The 15,993-nt window shown below is 31.2% G+C and overlaps 2 protein-coding genes across 2 annotated transcripts in view; one reads left to right on the top strand and one right to left on the bottom strand.

Moving 5' to 3' along the window:
- The first annotated feature begins 3,467 nt into the window (after nucleotides 1–3,467).
- Nucleotides 3,468–15,993, top strand: part of LOC108755716 (focal adhesion kinase 1) — an 81,356-nt gene continuing 68,830 nt past the window's right edge. The window contains exon 1 of the mRNA XM_018498927.1: nucleotides 3,468–3,828. The gene's annotated coding sequence lies outside the window, so the exon portion shown is untranslated. The remainder of the gene's footprint in view (nucleotides 3,829–15,993) is intronic.
- LOC108755843 lies at nucleotides 8,376–9,745 on the bottom strand. The gene is made up of 2 exons (XM_018499159.1): nucleotides 9,653–9,745; nucleotides 8,376–9,591 (listed from the first exon to the last, which is right to left on the bottom strand). The coding sequence occupies exons 1-2, from the start codon at nucleotides 9,698–9,700 to the stop codon at nucleotides 9,010–9,012; spliced, it is 630 nt and encodes a 209-aa protein (XP_018354661.1). The 5' UTR covers nucleotides 9,701–9,745; the 3' UTR covers nucleotides 8,376–9,009.

The following is a 15,993-nucleotide window of genomic DNA, read 5'->3' as shown; positions in this document are numbered from 1 at the left end:
TTAATATAATATATAATTTTATGTAAAAATTAAAAAATGTGGTTGACTCTTACTTCGCCCGTTGATTGAGTTTTGTTATTATGTTTTGAAAGAGTCCTTTGAATTTGTTTATTTATTTTAATTAATTTTGAGACAATAATTCTAATACGAAAATGTCGAGGCTACAATAATTTTTTGAATTATAAGTTAAATTTAAATGCTTATAAATAAAGAAACCCATTTTACTTTTAGAGCTATTATTATTTCTGGATTTTTTTTTGAATATTTTAAGACGAAAATCCTAATACAAAAATATGGAGGCTATAATATTGTAGTTTTCAAATTACACATTATTTAACCACTTTAAAGGTGGCACCCTATTATTTTCATAATCTACAGATCCTCTCCTTTCCGGTAGCTCTTTTATAAACATTCGCGATGGATTATTTTTTTTAAATTTTTTAATTAAAAACGTAGTTAATGATATTCCTGACCACTTTTTTTTAGATAACCTTGTGGTTTGTCCTCAATACGAACTTCGATTTTTTTTACATCTGCATACGCGATAGGTGCATAAACTCGCGGTGGAATCTTGGACTATTGTAAAAGTTTGTACTGCGGCCTTTATGCATGGATAATACATGTCAATAATGGAACATTTACCAAAATTGTTGCGTTCAATATATCCAGATTCAAATATTGCCAAAAATACAAATTGTAGCAAGACATAGTTATAACAAATAAATGTTTAGCCAAAGAACAATTAGAAGTTTTACAAAAAAAACCATTTTAGAAGAAAAATGTTATTATTCTATAATTATTGATGAAACAACAGATGTTTTAATAAAAAAGTGTTTAACAGTAATTATACACTTCTTTTATAAAAATAAAATTAGAGATATGTTTCTTGATATTGCACCAGTTCTTAGCTAATGCTGAAACATTCTTTAATTCAGTTGTCGAATTACTTAAAAAAAAAGATCGTTTGAAAACATCCTTGAATTTATTGCTGATAATGCGGCTGTTATGATGGGACAGAAATCAAGTGTTCAGACAAAATTACAAGAATTAAATAAGAATATTTACACTGTGTATGTCATTCGTTACATTTAGGTTCTTCGAAAGCTATAACAAAGTTATCAAAATCCGTGGAAGAATGTGTAAGGAATTTGTATAATCTTGCTAATAGCCCAAAACGAAGGGATGATTTAGAAGAATACTAAAAATGTTTGAATTTAAAACCTTAAATGCTGCGACTCTCTCAAACTAGATGATTATCATTGCAAGTAAGTTTATTAAAATTTCAATAAAGTATAACTTATTCAGGATCGGTTGTTCCACTTTTTGATAAATTTTATCTGTTAGATAAATCTGACAATTCGCGCATGTAATGAGTAATCTTGCTACTTACCCAACAGATAAAATTTATCAAAAGGTGAAACAACCGCGCCTCGGTATTATTAATAATTTTTACTGACAATTTGATAAATTGATAAAACATTTCTTAATTAAAAATATTTTATTTAGGAATTCCTCATAAAGTAGATTTAACAGTTTAACATTTTAGTGGAAATGGAAATTAATGATATTTGTACATAACATTTTTTAATTTTTAATAGGCTGTCGTTGACAGAGTACTTTTATTGTGAGACTTTTAAATTTACTAATGTCTTTTACCAATGCATTTAAAGAAGATAAACTACATTTAACAAGTGCAATATTTCATAATTTAAATAATCCTGTCTTTAAAGTATATCTTCTATTTCTGTCATACATATTAGACATTTTATATAAATAAAATGAATCTTATCTTTCAAGGAGAAGACACTCAAATTCATATATTGCAAATTTACTACTTTGTATAAAAATGTGTTAAGAAATTTTATTAAGAAAACAGTATTGATCAATTTAACGTCAAAAACATTTCCAACTAATTCTGATTATTATGTAAAATTAGAAGAAATTTATATGTCTGCAAATGTAGAACTTTTTCTACAATAACAACTCATTTTATCCATCAAAAAGAATTAAATAAGATTAGGATTAATATTTTTAATTTTTTATAGAATTATGTAAACAGATAAGAAAACGATTGACTTTAATGATAAACATTTGATATATATAAATTTCTTACAAATTTTCAATCTAAACAAGCACTAAGTGGAAATGTGTCTAGTATAATAGATACAGCAATATTATTTAAAAATTTAGTTAGTGACGTAGAAAGTTTAAATAGTGAATGGAGACATTTGCAAGATATAGAATATCTTAAAAAATTTGAAAATATGTGCTTTATTTGATCAATTTTGGTTGGAAATATTTCAAATGAAAAATGAATTAAATGAAGAAATGTTCTTTAATTTAAAAAAATTAATTAAAGGGTTAATGTGTTTGCCACATACATCTGCGTGTGTAGAGAGAATTTTTTCTTAATTAAGTTTAATTAAAACAAAGTTACGAAATAAATTGGATGTAGAAACATGCAGTTCTATAATATTGTCTAAGCAACTATAATGGCTGATGAAAACTGTTATACATGGGATCTGTTTGAAACATTATTGCAGAAAAGATGCAGGAAATGTTAGTCATACTTTGATCATTACATATTATGTAATGTAATGTTACATAATGAATAATATTATAAGCGTTAATTTTTTTATCGAAAAGAAAGGTTTTTAGTTAATTTGAGTTTATATTGAAGTTACATGACGTATATTATATATTATAATATGCATATTTATTAAAACATAGCTTTGTTAAACGGCTGAAATAAAGTTTATTATTATTTTCTATTAAAAAGCAACAAGCGTTAATGTTTTTTATTGTTTTCTTCCCTTAAAAAAAATTTTTCCTCGATCTGATATATTTTTAGTCTATCTGGTACATTTTTTGCCAGTCAATTGGTGCAGTCTTTTTCGATGGTGGTGTGGCTACGTTGTGGCTATACTCAATATGGCGCCGGCGATAACTAACAAATGGCGAAGGAAGATTGGCGGGAAGTCACTAAATTCGCAAAGAAATGTTACTCATTGATTCTGACTCATATGCCATAAGGTAATTTAATATAAACTCAAATGAATATTTAGAACGTACAGATTAAAAGAGTAGAGACGTGATTGCGTGCGTATGACGGCTCGGATACCGGTATCACATTACTAAATTAGAATTCGATAAACTAAAAAATCTACAATACAAGCATTCATCTGACGGCGCGACTAATTACCTAACGATATGAGTAGTAATCGATGCCGATCTCGCAATGAACATAAAGTGATGATTAATCTTACCGAGCACTAACTTAAAATCTATCGCTGAAGCTTACAAAAGGTTCGCACGCAGAACGCCATGACATCAGAGAGAGGGAGAGAAAGGAAAACTGGAAAAAAGAACTGACTCGAGCGCCACAACTAACGCTTGCAACGCCATAGTGGCAATATTGTACATGCCATCTGCAGGCGCCAGCGCGGTACCAACGGTCGTGCGCAAGATGGTGCGCGCCGCGTGCGTATTGACAGGTGCCTTGGTAGCATGGCGACCAGTGTTTACGACAACTGATCGTGGTCGATCAAACTCACACTGTGTTCCGATTCAGCCAATGTACAGCTGTTTACAGCGTAGGTGGTGACCGCGTTTCTCTCAGGCGCAACGACACGCGTCTCGAACGACCTCGTGCTCGCGGTTACGCTTGTGATAAACGCAACGCACAAAACCTTTTCCGCAAACGGTGTAGTGCACGGAAGAAGTGGCGCGTGTAGGATAGTGCTCATCGGGCATCACATCAGGTGGTAAGACTCCGCTGGGCTTCGCGCGTCACACGCAGGCTCCTCTAACACCATCGTGCTAATTGTCGTGAGTACTGACTGAATTGTTAATTAATTTGAGATTTTTTTCGAAACGGGTGGGACACTGGTGTCCCGTGTTTCATCTCGACGCTTTTCATGGCGCCGCGAATTTGACAGCGGCGGAGAGAGGCCATCTTTGAGGCCGTATCCTCTTTTACGCCGGCGAAGTAAGATCGCGATTACACGAATCGTGTTACATAAAACTGTCCAGACGACTGAACGCCGTGGAACAATGGCGAATAAACCGGCCGTGTGTGTGTAGGCAGGGAAGAGAGAAGGCCTGCCTACGCGAATGTCCCGCGCGTGTGTATGGGCTTAATTTGCAATTTTTACAAATTGTCTCGCGAAGCCTAGACTATACCTATCAGGCCCGTCTGAATTCACAAAATTTTAGTCGTATCGCAAATAAAATCAACATGAATGAAAGTCAGGATGGAGCATTTTACGATGGAAGCTCTGTTTTTTTGATTGCGATAAAATTCGCTTGCGACTTCATTCCTTGATAAATTTTGAAAAAAGAAGGATAGAACTTTTTGAGAGTTTTGTCACCGCTAGGGTATCGTTTTATTTCTGTGTTTTGTTATGTATTTTTTTTCTTTATAAAACCCGAAAATAATTGTTTTAATAACATCAGATTTAAGGAAAAATTGATACATTGAAATAAAGTGAATAAAATCCTTATTCGCATTGTTATAAAATCACTATCAGTTATACTTTAACAATTTATTTATGAAATTAATTCCAAGCTAGATTAGTTGTGAATAATATTGCTCCACAAAACGCTAATTAGATATTTTATATTATAACGTTTGTCATTTCGGAAATTTCTACCCTCCTTTTCTTGACAAATCTGTAATTTTTTACCGTTTATAAAACAGAAACGTTTTATCACATAATGTACATCATAATAATGTCCGAATTTTACGAATACTTTCCTTTCGTAGAGTAAAATATTTTTTAGCAATTTACGTTTCTATAAAAACAATTAAAATTTTTTTTGTCCTTTGATCCATTCTGATCGTAAAATATTCTGCGCATTTAACGTCTTGTGCTACCGCAATCGATTGCACTGTATTTTTCATTGGACGTAATTTTCGTTTTGATGAATCTAATTTTTAAACTCTAATTTTCGACTCGTAAATTATTCTCATGTTTATTCTTATTCCCACATCCATAAGCTTACTGAACAATAAGTTCGAATTGAATTATGCGATGCTATTATATTAGAAATTTATTGAGAATCAAATGGAACAAAAATCACCTGTCGATTCCGACGTGTCATGTTATCTCATTATCTTGTTGATAATAATAGGTAAAGTCATTGGTCACTCGATCGCGCAAGTGCGATTGCAAACACCCGTTTTGATTCGGCACAGTTTCTCCTCGTGAGAGAATGTTTGCTTCTGCGTGCATTTGTATCTTTTTGGTGCTTCTATCTAGAAAAATAATGACATGACAAAATACGTCCCTCTTGAAATTATTCCACTTTCATTTGAAACATTTTTCGATATCTTTTATATTTTTCCAAAATTTTCAAGGTTTCCATATTTTTTTCTTACTCTGTATACTCTATGTATCAGATTCTTTGCAATTGCAAATTCAAAATCACCTAATCTTTTAATATGATCAATTTTAGAAGAACTATTCGCTATTTTTATTTAGTAAAAGTAATACAAAAATACAGTCAAAGTTGATGAGAATTATTAAATTTATTTAAGCCATTCTAGCAATGTTCTCATCACTTTTCGGATAAATGATTGTTATTTCCTGTGTCTTGAGGACTCCAAAAATGGCTGCTTTCAGCTCGCTGCTATTATATATATTGATGTATTCTTCCAGATCTAAAATGCTGATTGGATAATCTGAGAGAATACATCAATAATAGCGAACGCTCATTCAACTGTTGAGTCCGCTGAACGCAGTCAATGATTTTTCAAGATACTATACAGGTGTAACTTGCGAAAATCGACACTTTTTTAATACCCTCCTTTATCAATTGTCGACGGAGACGGCAGCATTTGAAAATATGAAATGTTTATGTATCGCTCTCACGTTTGTCACGCATTCTTTCCTCTTTTATTTCACATTTCCGTCAAACATGGCAGCGAAAGAATGTAGTTCCGGCGTTGAATTGAAATATCCGTCATAAATAATTATATAGAATTGTCGCGTTGGTCTAGCTGTGTGATCTTTTCGACATAGTTTTCCGTTTTTTAATTTGGAGAGATGGAATCTTTCTATAACAAAAATTTCTATAACTAACGATCTTTTTTCTGTTTTTTTATAAGTCATAATCATCAATCAGATTAATACGATAATTAATTGTGTATATCATGATTATAAATATTCATTTTTATGATATTGTAGGGATTTAAAAGTATTGAGAAATAGTTGGAATGAAATCAAGCGATGACTTGCTATTATATTTACAGATAGATACATATTATGTAAATATATTTCATTATAGGGTACAAATATTAAATTCTTATATTTCACTATCTCATCATTTCTATTTTATAATTCACCTGTAATCTATGTTATAATCTATGTTAATATCGTTCTCACTGATCTCTGTAATTGTTACTCGGTGCCCTTTGCAGTTTTTCAGAACCTCTTCTGAACATTTACTAATATTTCTTATATTTAACATTTTTAGTAGAATTTTTTACTTGGAAAACTAATGCAATACTGGTGCACACTGACAATGAGTGCAATTGAATGAAAAAATTATTTTACATATTTTATTAATAAATATTTCGACTTTTAATCATATATTTTTTGTTATCACAATAACCTCATAACTCATAACATTAAAATAATTAAATTATTTATTAACACTAAAAATATGTAAATCGATTTGCATGGAATTGAACTAGTGTTATATCAATGGAAAATGTTATATTAATATAAAAATAACATAAATTAAATTGACTAAATAAACATATAAATGTATTTTGAAATGTTACTTCTAACAAGTAATCTTTTTCAAATGTTCACTCACTTGTATGCATATTCCGAGAGCTTTTAAATCAACAGACAATTTTCCATCACAAAATGAATTATTTTCCGATATTCTAACATAGTTCTCTCTTGTGTGTCGAAGGCAGTTGGTGGTTTCCTGCTAAGGGATAAGGGGTTGCAGCTCAAAAATAAAGGATTATATATTTCTGTATATCAATGCCAGAACCATATGCATTAATGAAATTATAGATATAGTAATATTTTCTATAACATACCTCTTGACTGTAAACTTGTTTTGGGGTTGTTTGAAGGATAAGAAATGGAGCCCAAAAATCGCAACTGTACTGATTTAAGAGCTCATAAAGAGCTCCTAATTCTGAGTCTATGAATGATTTCCTATTGTTCATTTTAAGGTGGAAGAGACTGTGGGCATCCACTTACATACAATACTTCCATCTTTAAATCAAAATTCCTGCTAATCGAGACGAGTCAAAAATTTTTTCTTGTAGTGTTTGAAAGCTTATAAATAACTCCTAATTCTGAGTTATTCGGTTTTTTTTATTTTGATGATGAGAGATCAGCTGGATGGGGGTTTCGTAGCTTACTTCAAGAGCTTTTCAAAACACTATAATAAAATTCTTTTTCATTAGAAACTTTTCGAATTATAAGGCTTGAAAGTTACAATTCTATCAGCGTTAGCATTACCCAAGATATCTGACTAAAACTTCTTGAACGTTGTTCAGCATCATTTTTATGTAAAAATGAAAATAAGAGGAACAACCTTCTTCTTGATCTTGATAAGTGTTATCCAGGTCATGATCCTGAACATTTAAGAATCGATCGATACCTTGGATAATGTTAAAGTCGATCGGTAAACTACAAGACGTGTAATGAAAAATGGGATATTTTACTTACAAAAGTGATCTTAATGATGAAGTCAAATCAATACCTTCTTATATCTTCTTCCAAATCAAACAACTTTTGTTTAAAACATTTTTCCGATCTACATAGTTTTTGAAAAATCTCAATACATTATTAAAAAGGACGTCCCATATAATATGCGAGATAATTCAATGCACGTTCATGTCGAAAAAACTCATTAACAATTTTCAAGTGTAATGTTTTCACAATTTTTTTACGATCCTTGCTAATTTATTTATAAATTGTCGACATCATACTATATTACAAGACGTCGGGCTACAAGATAAAGAAGCTTGAAAGTGGAAAATCATTTAGATCTTATTCTGGTTATCCGCACGAAGGCCACCAGTCGCCGCGAATATCCGCGCCGCGGCTGCTGTTGTTAAGATTAATTATGTGCTACAACAGTTTCAAATGATCTTTTGTGTCTTAATGGCCGTGTCACACGCTCCAACCTTGAGTGTAAGTCGAGGCAATTGACCTCAGACCGGATCTGGAATCCTTTTTCTTCAGGAAAAGCTAATGTGGAATTATAAAGAGGCGGATAGATCTTGTATGTTAAAAGTCCCATACTTCGGATTCAAACGAAACGTTTTGCGACTGTCCGCAGCAAGAGTATTTTGTTTAAATATTTATTTAACTTTAATATTTCTTTTACATCTAATCTTTAACGCAAACTATGCTTTGCTATTTTAATACGCGTACATGTTTCGTTTTAAAAGTTTTTTCCTCGTGAATCTCCGAATTAAAACGTGTTTAACAGTATGAATGTCTTTATTTTTTGTACACATATAAATACAATACATATATACATATATGTGTATAAATAATTAATCGAAGCTGTAAATTAAATAGCTAACGGACTCAATCGTTAATTATTACTCTCTCACACTTTTAATGCGGTTGACGCGGATAGCGAAAGTTTACTGTTGTGCAAAAGATTAGCGATTATATCATCGGTTAAAGGCACCTTGATGTTTAGACCCGTTCCATGCTTGTCGGTCGCTTTCATGCTCGATTCATCGTAATTAGCTAAAGTATCTAAAATTGAAGTTTCGATATCCATCACTCCGTTCCGCTGTTTATTTTTGTTACTTCCACTCCCGAAGTCTTGAAGGATTACCTTTCCGTTGCCAGTTTTCGTTCCGATTTTTAATCCTATCAGCTTAACCGTGCTGTCCTTCCAATTCACGTTCTTCGTATTTGATTCAAGATAAAATTCACTTTTCGGGAGCTTCACGCAGTCCTTGCCATGCAGTTTCTGTATCAAACTCGTTATCGATCCGTCGATTAATCTTTTACAGAGCTAGATATAATTTTTCTTCCCTCTTGAGCGATTATTGATGATCAAGGCATCGATCTTGTTCACGTTCTCGTCCGTGTCTTTCTTCGATGTGATACCGACTAATCCAAGCTGCATACTCGCCTTGGTAAACTTATCTCTTAATGTATCCTTAATATCTGGAACGTATAGATAAAAATATTCACGTTCTTCCTGTTTTTCTTTCTTGTCTCTAGGACTCCTTATTGGAATTTTAACCCATTCCTCTTCCGACGAAAATTCTTTAGAAGCTTTACTTTTGCTTGATAATGTGTCTTGTAACCATTTCGCTTGATTCGCAAGCTGGACATTCGTTGAGACGTCTCCTCGAATGGAACTTAAGGGAAGATTTTTCGATTCAACTTTAGCTTGAAAATCTACGTTCAGTTTCGTTGGGTCTCTTATGGAAACTACAGGTTTTGATATTATCAACGGATTCGTAGAGCCATCCACAATCTCTAATTTGATTTCCCTGTTATCATTGTGAATTTCTTTCGGTATTTTAATAATATTGACGAAATTGCTTAATTGTTCAGTTGTTGCCACTTTTCCAAGATTATATGCGTTCTGAGAAAAATACAATCAAACTTAAAATGACATGTTGCGTCGAGCAGCGTAATTTACTCACCGACAATGATGATAGGTAGAGAAAAACCATGAAGGAAAGAGCACCCATCTCGATTCGATCAAGCGGTTGTGATCCGTTCGTCAGATGAATCAATCTTTATTCTGTATCTGATTCTTTTTGTATCCTGAGCGACAATTTATTCTTCGCAGTCATATAGTAGTTACGCTTTTTTATCTGTTTCTGTTTTAATGGTGCGTTGCATGTGATTTCGTCCATTTACGATGCATTGTCTGTACAAATAGCATCTTTGCCATTTAACTTTGCTGTGGTCAATAATTACTTCGAAGGCCATTCTTTAAACTCAAAATTATTCCTTTTGTTGTTACTTATTTTTAATTAATCGTTTTTATGATTAATTTTTATAATTATGTACTTAACAGGAAAATACTATGAATCTGTTTTTCTACGAGAATCTTAATGAATATGAATTTTTTAATTCTCTATCAAATTTTGTTATTAATTTTTTTTTGCTAATTATCCATATTATGCCAATTGCACAGCATCGGAAACGACTCTCAACATAGTCCGCGAAATAATTTATCAGTATTATTTACTTTCTGCTTGGATTCATCGATTTAGCCGGATTTTCACCTACCCCCGAATTAATGGTGCGTGCTTGAAAATTTATAGTGCGTATAATCAAAAGTTCACGTTCTCTCGTAACTCCTCATCTCCTTGTCTTGATATATATTTACATCCTATTATACGGCCCGTTCGATATACTATTATAAAAAACGTATTATATTGCGTCTCTAGTATATCTATATATACAGGATCTTATCTTAAATGACGACTTCATATATCTCTTGAACAATGCATTTTAGAAAAAAATGTTTCGAATAAAAATTTGACTTCAAGGAGGGCATAAGATAATACTATTGGTTCGATCTTGGATGGCGTTGGATGTCAAGATCAGGGCAAGACTTTTTTTAAATAAAATCTATTTTTCGTTACATATTCTCGTAGCTTACCTCAAGAGCTTTCTAAAACACTATAATGAAATATTTTTTAATTAATTACTTTTCGAGTTATAAGGTTTGAAAGTTACAAGCTGTCGGCATTAGCATTACTCAAGGTGTTCGATCGATGACTAAAACTTCTTAAGGGAATGCTGGAGTGGCCACTTTGCAGATCGATATAAATCTCCGAATTTACTGAATGGAACCCCAAAATCTTTTTACACGATTAAAATAGATGCAAAATTTGGTGATGCTGCAATAGACTTTATATTAAAATCGAAAAAAAAATTTAAAACTTACATTTTTTTCTACTCGTAAAGCTGTCAGCCTGACATAGGTATTTTCTTAATAAAGTTTTATAGTTTATATGGACTAAACGATAGTGCAGCACTAATTGTAAGCGTATTACGTGCAAACAATACTCTATAAGTTTATGAAACTAGAAGATTAAAAGCTTAAAAAGAAAGATTTGTATTGATCTGTAAATGACGTGTATACAAACGCTGAGCGAAAGACTCGGTAAACAAAGCAATAATTGTATCTAGCAGTAAGTGTTCGAGATCTTGCAAGAGATGGCGTTGCAATATGTTAGATAAAGACAGATGAATACATTTGAGACGATATATAATAAATATAAGAAATGAATAAAAGATGTCACCATTAAAAGGTGTCGAATTTGGAATTTAAAAAGTCTGTACTATCGACCTCGATCAAATTCGGCCGTCGCTCCAACATCTTAAGGGAATCCAAAATCGATTACCGAACTTGATCGAGGTCAATAATACAGACTTTTTTTATTCTAAATTCGATAATAGTGACATTTTTGATTAATTTCTTACATTATATTATATATTATTCTGTCTTACTCGTACATCTGTTCTTATCTAACCTATGCCAGCACCATTTATCGCAACTATTACTACACGAAATTTCGGCTTTGTTGACATTCCCAGTCTTCGCAAAGCATCCGAATACATATTTTCCGAATACGTATTTTCCATTCGGTGAAAAAACTTTTCTTCTATAGATTTTCAATCTTAGTTCTACAAACTCGGTATCATTTGTTCCAGTAATGTGACCAAAGCTGCATGCTTATTTTGAAATCCAGCTGAAAAGTCCTGAAACAGCTGAACTCCTGCTTGTGCGGATTTAATTCTGTAATAAAAATTTTGCAAACCGTAAATTTAATTTGGAGATTTTTCACCGAGTGGAAATGATGGTAAAGTAGGACGATTTTAGCATTCTCTTAAATGTTGTTCAGGATTATGATCTGGATAACATTTGTCAAGATCATTGGCGGTTGTATTTTGCTCTCATTTTCATTTTTATGTAAAAATGAAATTTCGGTGCAAAAATAAAATGATGAAATGAAATGAATGACACCCTGAATATGTAAAAAATCTAATTAGTTGAACATTATCATTGTTATTCATAATGTAATATTATCGATCAGTATAATCTTCTCGTCTACAATTATTTTCAACCTGTGACACATATGTCCATATATAATTGTTTTTTGTCTAAAAAACTAAGTTATAAACAAATTAAACGTTAAAAAAAAATTCGTCACTGCAATCGTAAGTGCGTTTTTCTCGAAATTACGTAGGGATTCGATTGTCCACTGTTAGTATTTAAGCATTTCTTTCTGTTTGTTTATTCTTGTGTACTCTCCTTGTAAAATGGATAAAAATCGATTTTCTTTAAGTAATAGGCATTCTTACTTCATAAAAAAAATAATATTATTCACATAGTGGACAATCGAATCCCGTATGTAATTTAGGAGTGCTGGAATTTTTATTTAGTTATAATTTTTTGGGGGGTAAAAAAAAACAAGATTATTTTTTATGGACAAATGTGAACAAGTGGACAGTCTAATGCGATGTAGATTTTGTCGAAATTCGCATTTAAGGATGCGAAGTTTACAGATCTAAGACGTTTGTTGAACATCCCCTCCACAAAAAAATCAAAATAGCACCTATGCTAGAATTAAATGCTTTTTATGTGCTAATTATGTGCTCTAGTACCAATTTTTGTTTTGCCAATTGCTTGAACGGTTTAGTAGAAAATCGCGATTGAAAGTGGGGAGTGCTACTTAACGTTAAGTTAGCATCTTCTTCATTAAATTACATACAAAATACAAAAATTAGTATAGTAAAATTAAGTGCTTTTTAGGTGCTTTCAAAATAACGAAATTAATGTAACGATTTAAAAGATATATACGCCAATAAAATTTGATACATATAACATTGGTACAAGAGTAAAGTACCAGTTAAAATGAAGATAATAAATTGGTTGTAGGCTCAAATTGTTCCATTTATGTGCTCTCAAAATATGCACAACGAGATTTTGGTGCTCATCCCTTTTGACAGGAAAATCACCTCCGAAGTGATCACCCTACAAGAGCAAAGTGTCAACGTTTTATAAGTTAGCGGAATAAAGTGAGTAGAATTAATTCTAACTAATATTTTTATTTGTTGCTCATTTTTTGCCAAAGAAAAAAATTTATTGCTGTGTCGGTTTTTTTTTAAAAGATGTTCCGCTGAAGATTAAGCTAGCGGAACAATATACATATAACAAAGTCGATCTACATAAAAATAACGTAGGAATTTGTTGCTAATTTGTCGTTGTTGAAATATCCTAGTTCTGAATCTATTACCTACGAAGTGTAAATAACAATGATGGACTTCAGCGTACAAGCAGAACAAGAGTAAAGTACCAGTAAAAAATTTATTATTGTTATTTATACTTATTTTGCAAGCAACAAATTCATATTTTGCATATTTCGAAAGCAACAAAATCAGTCGACATCTCAGTATCTAGGATATTTCGACAGCAACAAATTAGGAACAAATTTTACGTTATTTTTACGTATTAGGTTGAGTAAAAAGTCATCGCGTATTTTTTAGCTCAAAGTTGTATATACAATATCTTCGTCAATAATGAATGAAATTCAAATTTAAAAAAAGGGTTTTAAAGCTTGAAATCTCTACTTTTAAAAGCTTATCACATTTTTTAAGTTTATATGAGTTTGATAATTTTTACATACCAAAAACTACGAGCTGAAAAAGACGAAAAATTTTCTTCTCACTTTGTGGATTTGTAACGTGTCCAAAACGAATTTGAGAAAATTTTCGATTACCTATTGTGAAAGCTTGATACTTTCCCTACAAAATCGTTTTTTTTTTAAATATTCCTACGACTTTTGATTACTGAGTTATCGCGGATTAAATAAAAGAATTATTTTGACTTTAATTGCTCATAACTCCATTAAAAATTGTCGTATCATATAATTTAAAAAAGAGATTTTTAAAGCTGAAATTTTACTCTATTAAGATATATTTATATTGTTGGTAAGAAAGTAATTGCGGTTTTTACTGATAGATGTCTTTTAAAAAAACGCGATGACTTTTTACTTAACCTAATATATTAGCTTTGTTGTACGTACATTGTTTCGCTATCTTAATCTTCCCTTAGCGGAACGTTATTTAAAAAAAAACTGACAGAACAATAAATTTTTTTCTTTGGCAAACAAGAATAACAAATAAGCAACAAATAAAAATGTTAGTTGGAATTGATTCTGTTCACTTTGTTCCGCTAACTTATAAAATGTTGACACTTTACTCTTGTAAAGGGGCGATGGGTGATCACTTTAGAGGTAATTTTCCTGTCAAAGAGACAAGCAAATTCTTGTTGTGCATATTTTGATAACATATAAATGGAGGAACAATTTGAATCTCCAATCAATTCGCTATCTGCATTTTAACTGGCACTTTTGTAGGGAGACGATGGATGGTCTTTTTCGGGGATAATTTTCCTATCAAAGGAGATGAGCACCAAAATCTCATTGTGCATATTTTGAGAGCACATAAATGGAGGAACAATTTGAGCCTACAACCAATTTATTATCTTCATTTTAACTGGTATTTTACTCTTATCGATTTTATATGTATCAAACTTTATTGGCGTATATATCGATCTTTTAAATCGTTACATTAATTTTGTTATTTGGAAAGTACCTAAAAAACATTTAATTTTACTATACTATAATAATTTTTTTTATTTTGTATGTAATTTAATGAAAGAGGTGCTAACTTAATGTTAAACTAGCACCTCTCACTTTCAATCGCGATTTTCTACTAAACCATTCGAGCACAAAAATTAGCACTAGAGCACATAATTATAATAAATATAGTACATAAAAAGTACTTAATTCTGGCACAGGGGTCATTTTGTTTTTTTGAAAGGGGTGCTAATTTAACAGACGTCTCTGAAATCATTGATTCTAAAAATATAAACCAAACGCCAAATTCAAAAGTATTTTATCTATTATGAACGCAGAAAGTGTCATTATCCTAATATTTTTACAAATAGACCGTTTTTACAGAAGTCATAGTTTTTAATCAGTAAAAAAATTGTCGCAGAAAACTCTTCAACTCAAACAATTGTATCTTCTATAAAAATTGACGGAAAGAAGAAAGGAAAGCATTTTATAGGAAATTTTATAAGTTTCCGTTTAGTGTATCTCATTTTTTTACATAAATTCTTTAGAAATTGATATATTTATAAAAAAAAAATAATAAGGAACACGTTTTTCTAGAAAATGTTGAAAAAGGCACGTTTTTTGTCGAAGTTGCTTTTCTAAAAATAAATTTTGGAGAGTAATGCGCAACTAGGATCGTATACAAATTATAAACTTTAAGAATAATACGTATATTATCCTTTTCAATTCCATTACGTATTAATTAATACCTAAATATAGTTTAGTAACGTAAATTGAGAATGCACAATATCTTTTAAACGCTATATCTTTTAAGTAACAAGCAAGTCCTTTATTAAAATTTATTACAATATGAAAATTTATTTATATCTCGGCAACTACTAATCGTTTCATACGAGATTAAGGATGTTACCTGTTTTGAAAATATTAACAATTTAACAAAAATTTTACAGATTATTCTTATACATGTTCGGAGATTTACGATATAACCTGGAATCGATTCACTGAAGCAATCTAAAGTTATAAAAATTTTAATTTGCAAGCATTTTTTACTCTTGACTTTATGAAAAACGTGTCATATCGATTTAAGTGACTAAAATGGATAGAAAAAGTGATAAGAATTAGTTTAAAATTTGAATTTAAAAAAATGTATCTTAGGCGTATATAGAAGAAATATTTGATTAAATAATTTTGACTAAGTATTGAATGCGTGCGTGCGATTCGGAAGATATTGAACATAATCCGATCAAATTTGTCTATTATCCAAGTTGATCATGTGATTTACTATGAAAACGTAACAACATGCTATTATGCCTGCGCGGCATACGCATGCGTAGTACATGTATGCGGTTTTCTTGTGTGCGTGTGTATGAGTTGTCATTATA

This window comes from Trachymyrmex septentrionalis, unplaced genomic scaffold, assembly GCF_001594115.1.
Source record: "Trachymyrmex septentrionalis isolate Tsep2-gDNA-1 unplaced genomic scaffold, Tsep1.0 scaffold126, whole genome shotgun sequence".
In the NCBI taxonomy this organism is placed as follows: Eukaryota; Metazoa; Arthropoda; class Insecta; order Hymenoptera; family Formicidae; genus Trachymyrmex; species Trachymyrmex septentrionalis.
This window is presented reverse-complemented; position numbering and strand designations above follow the sequence as displayed.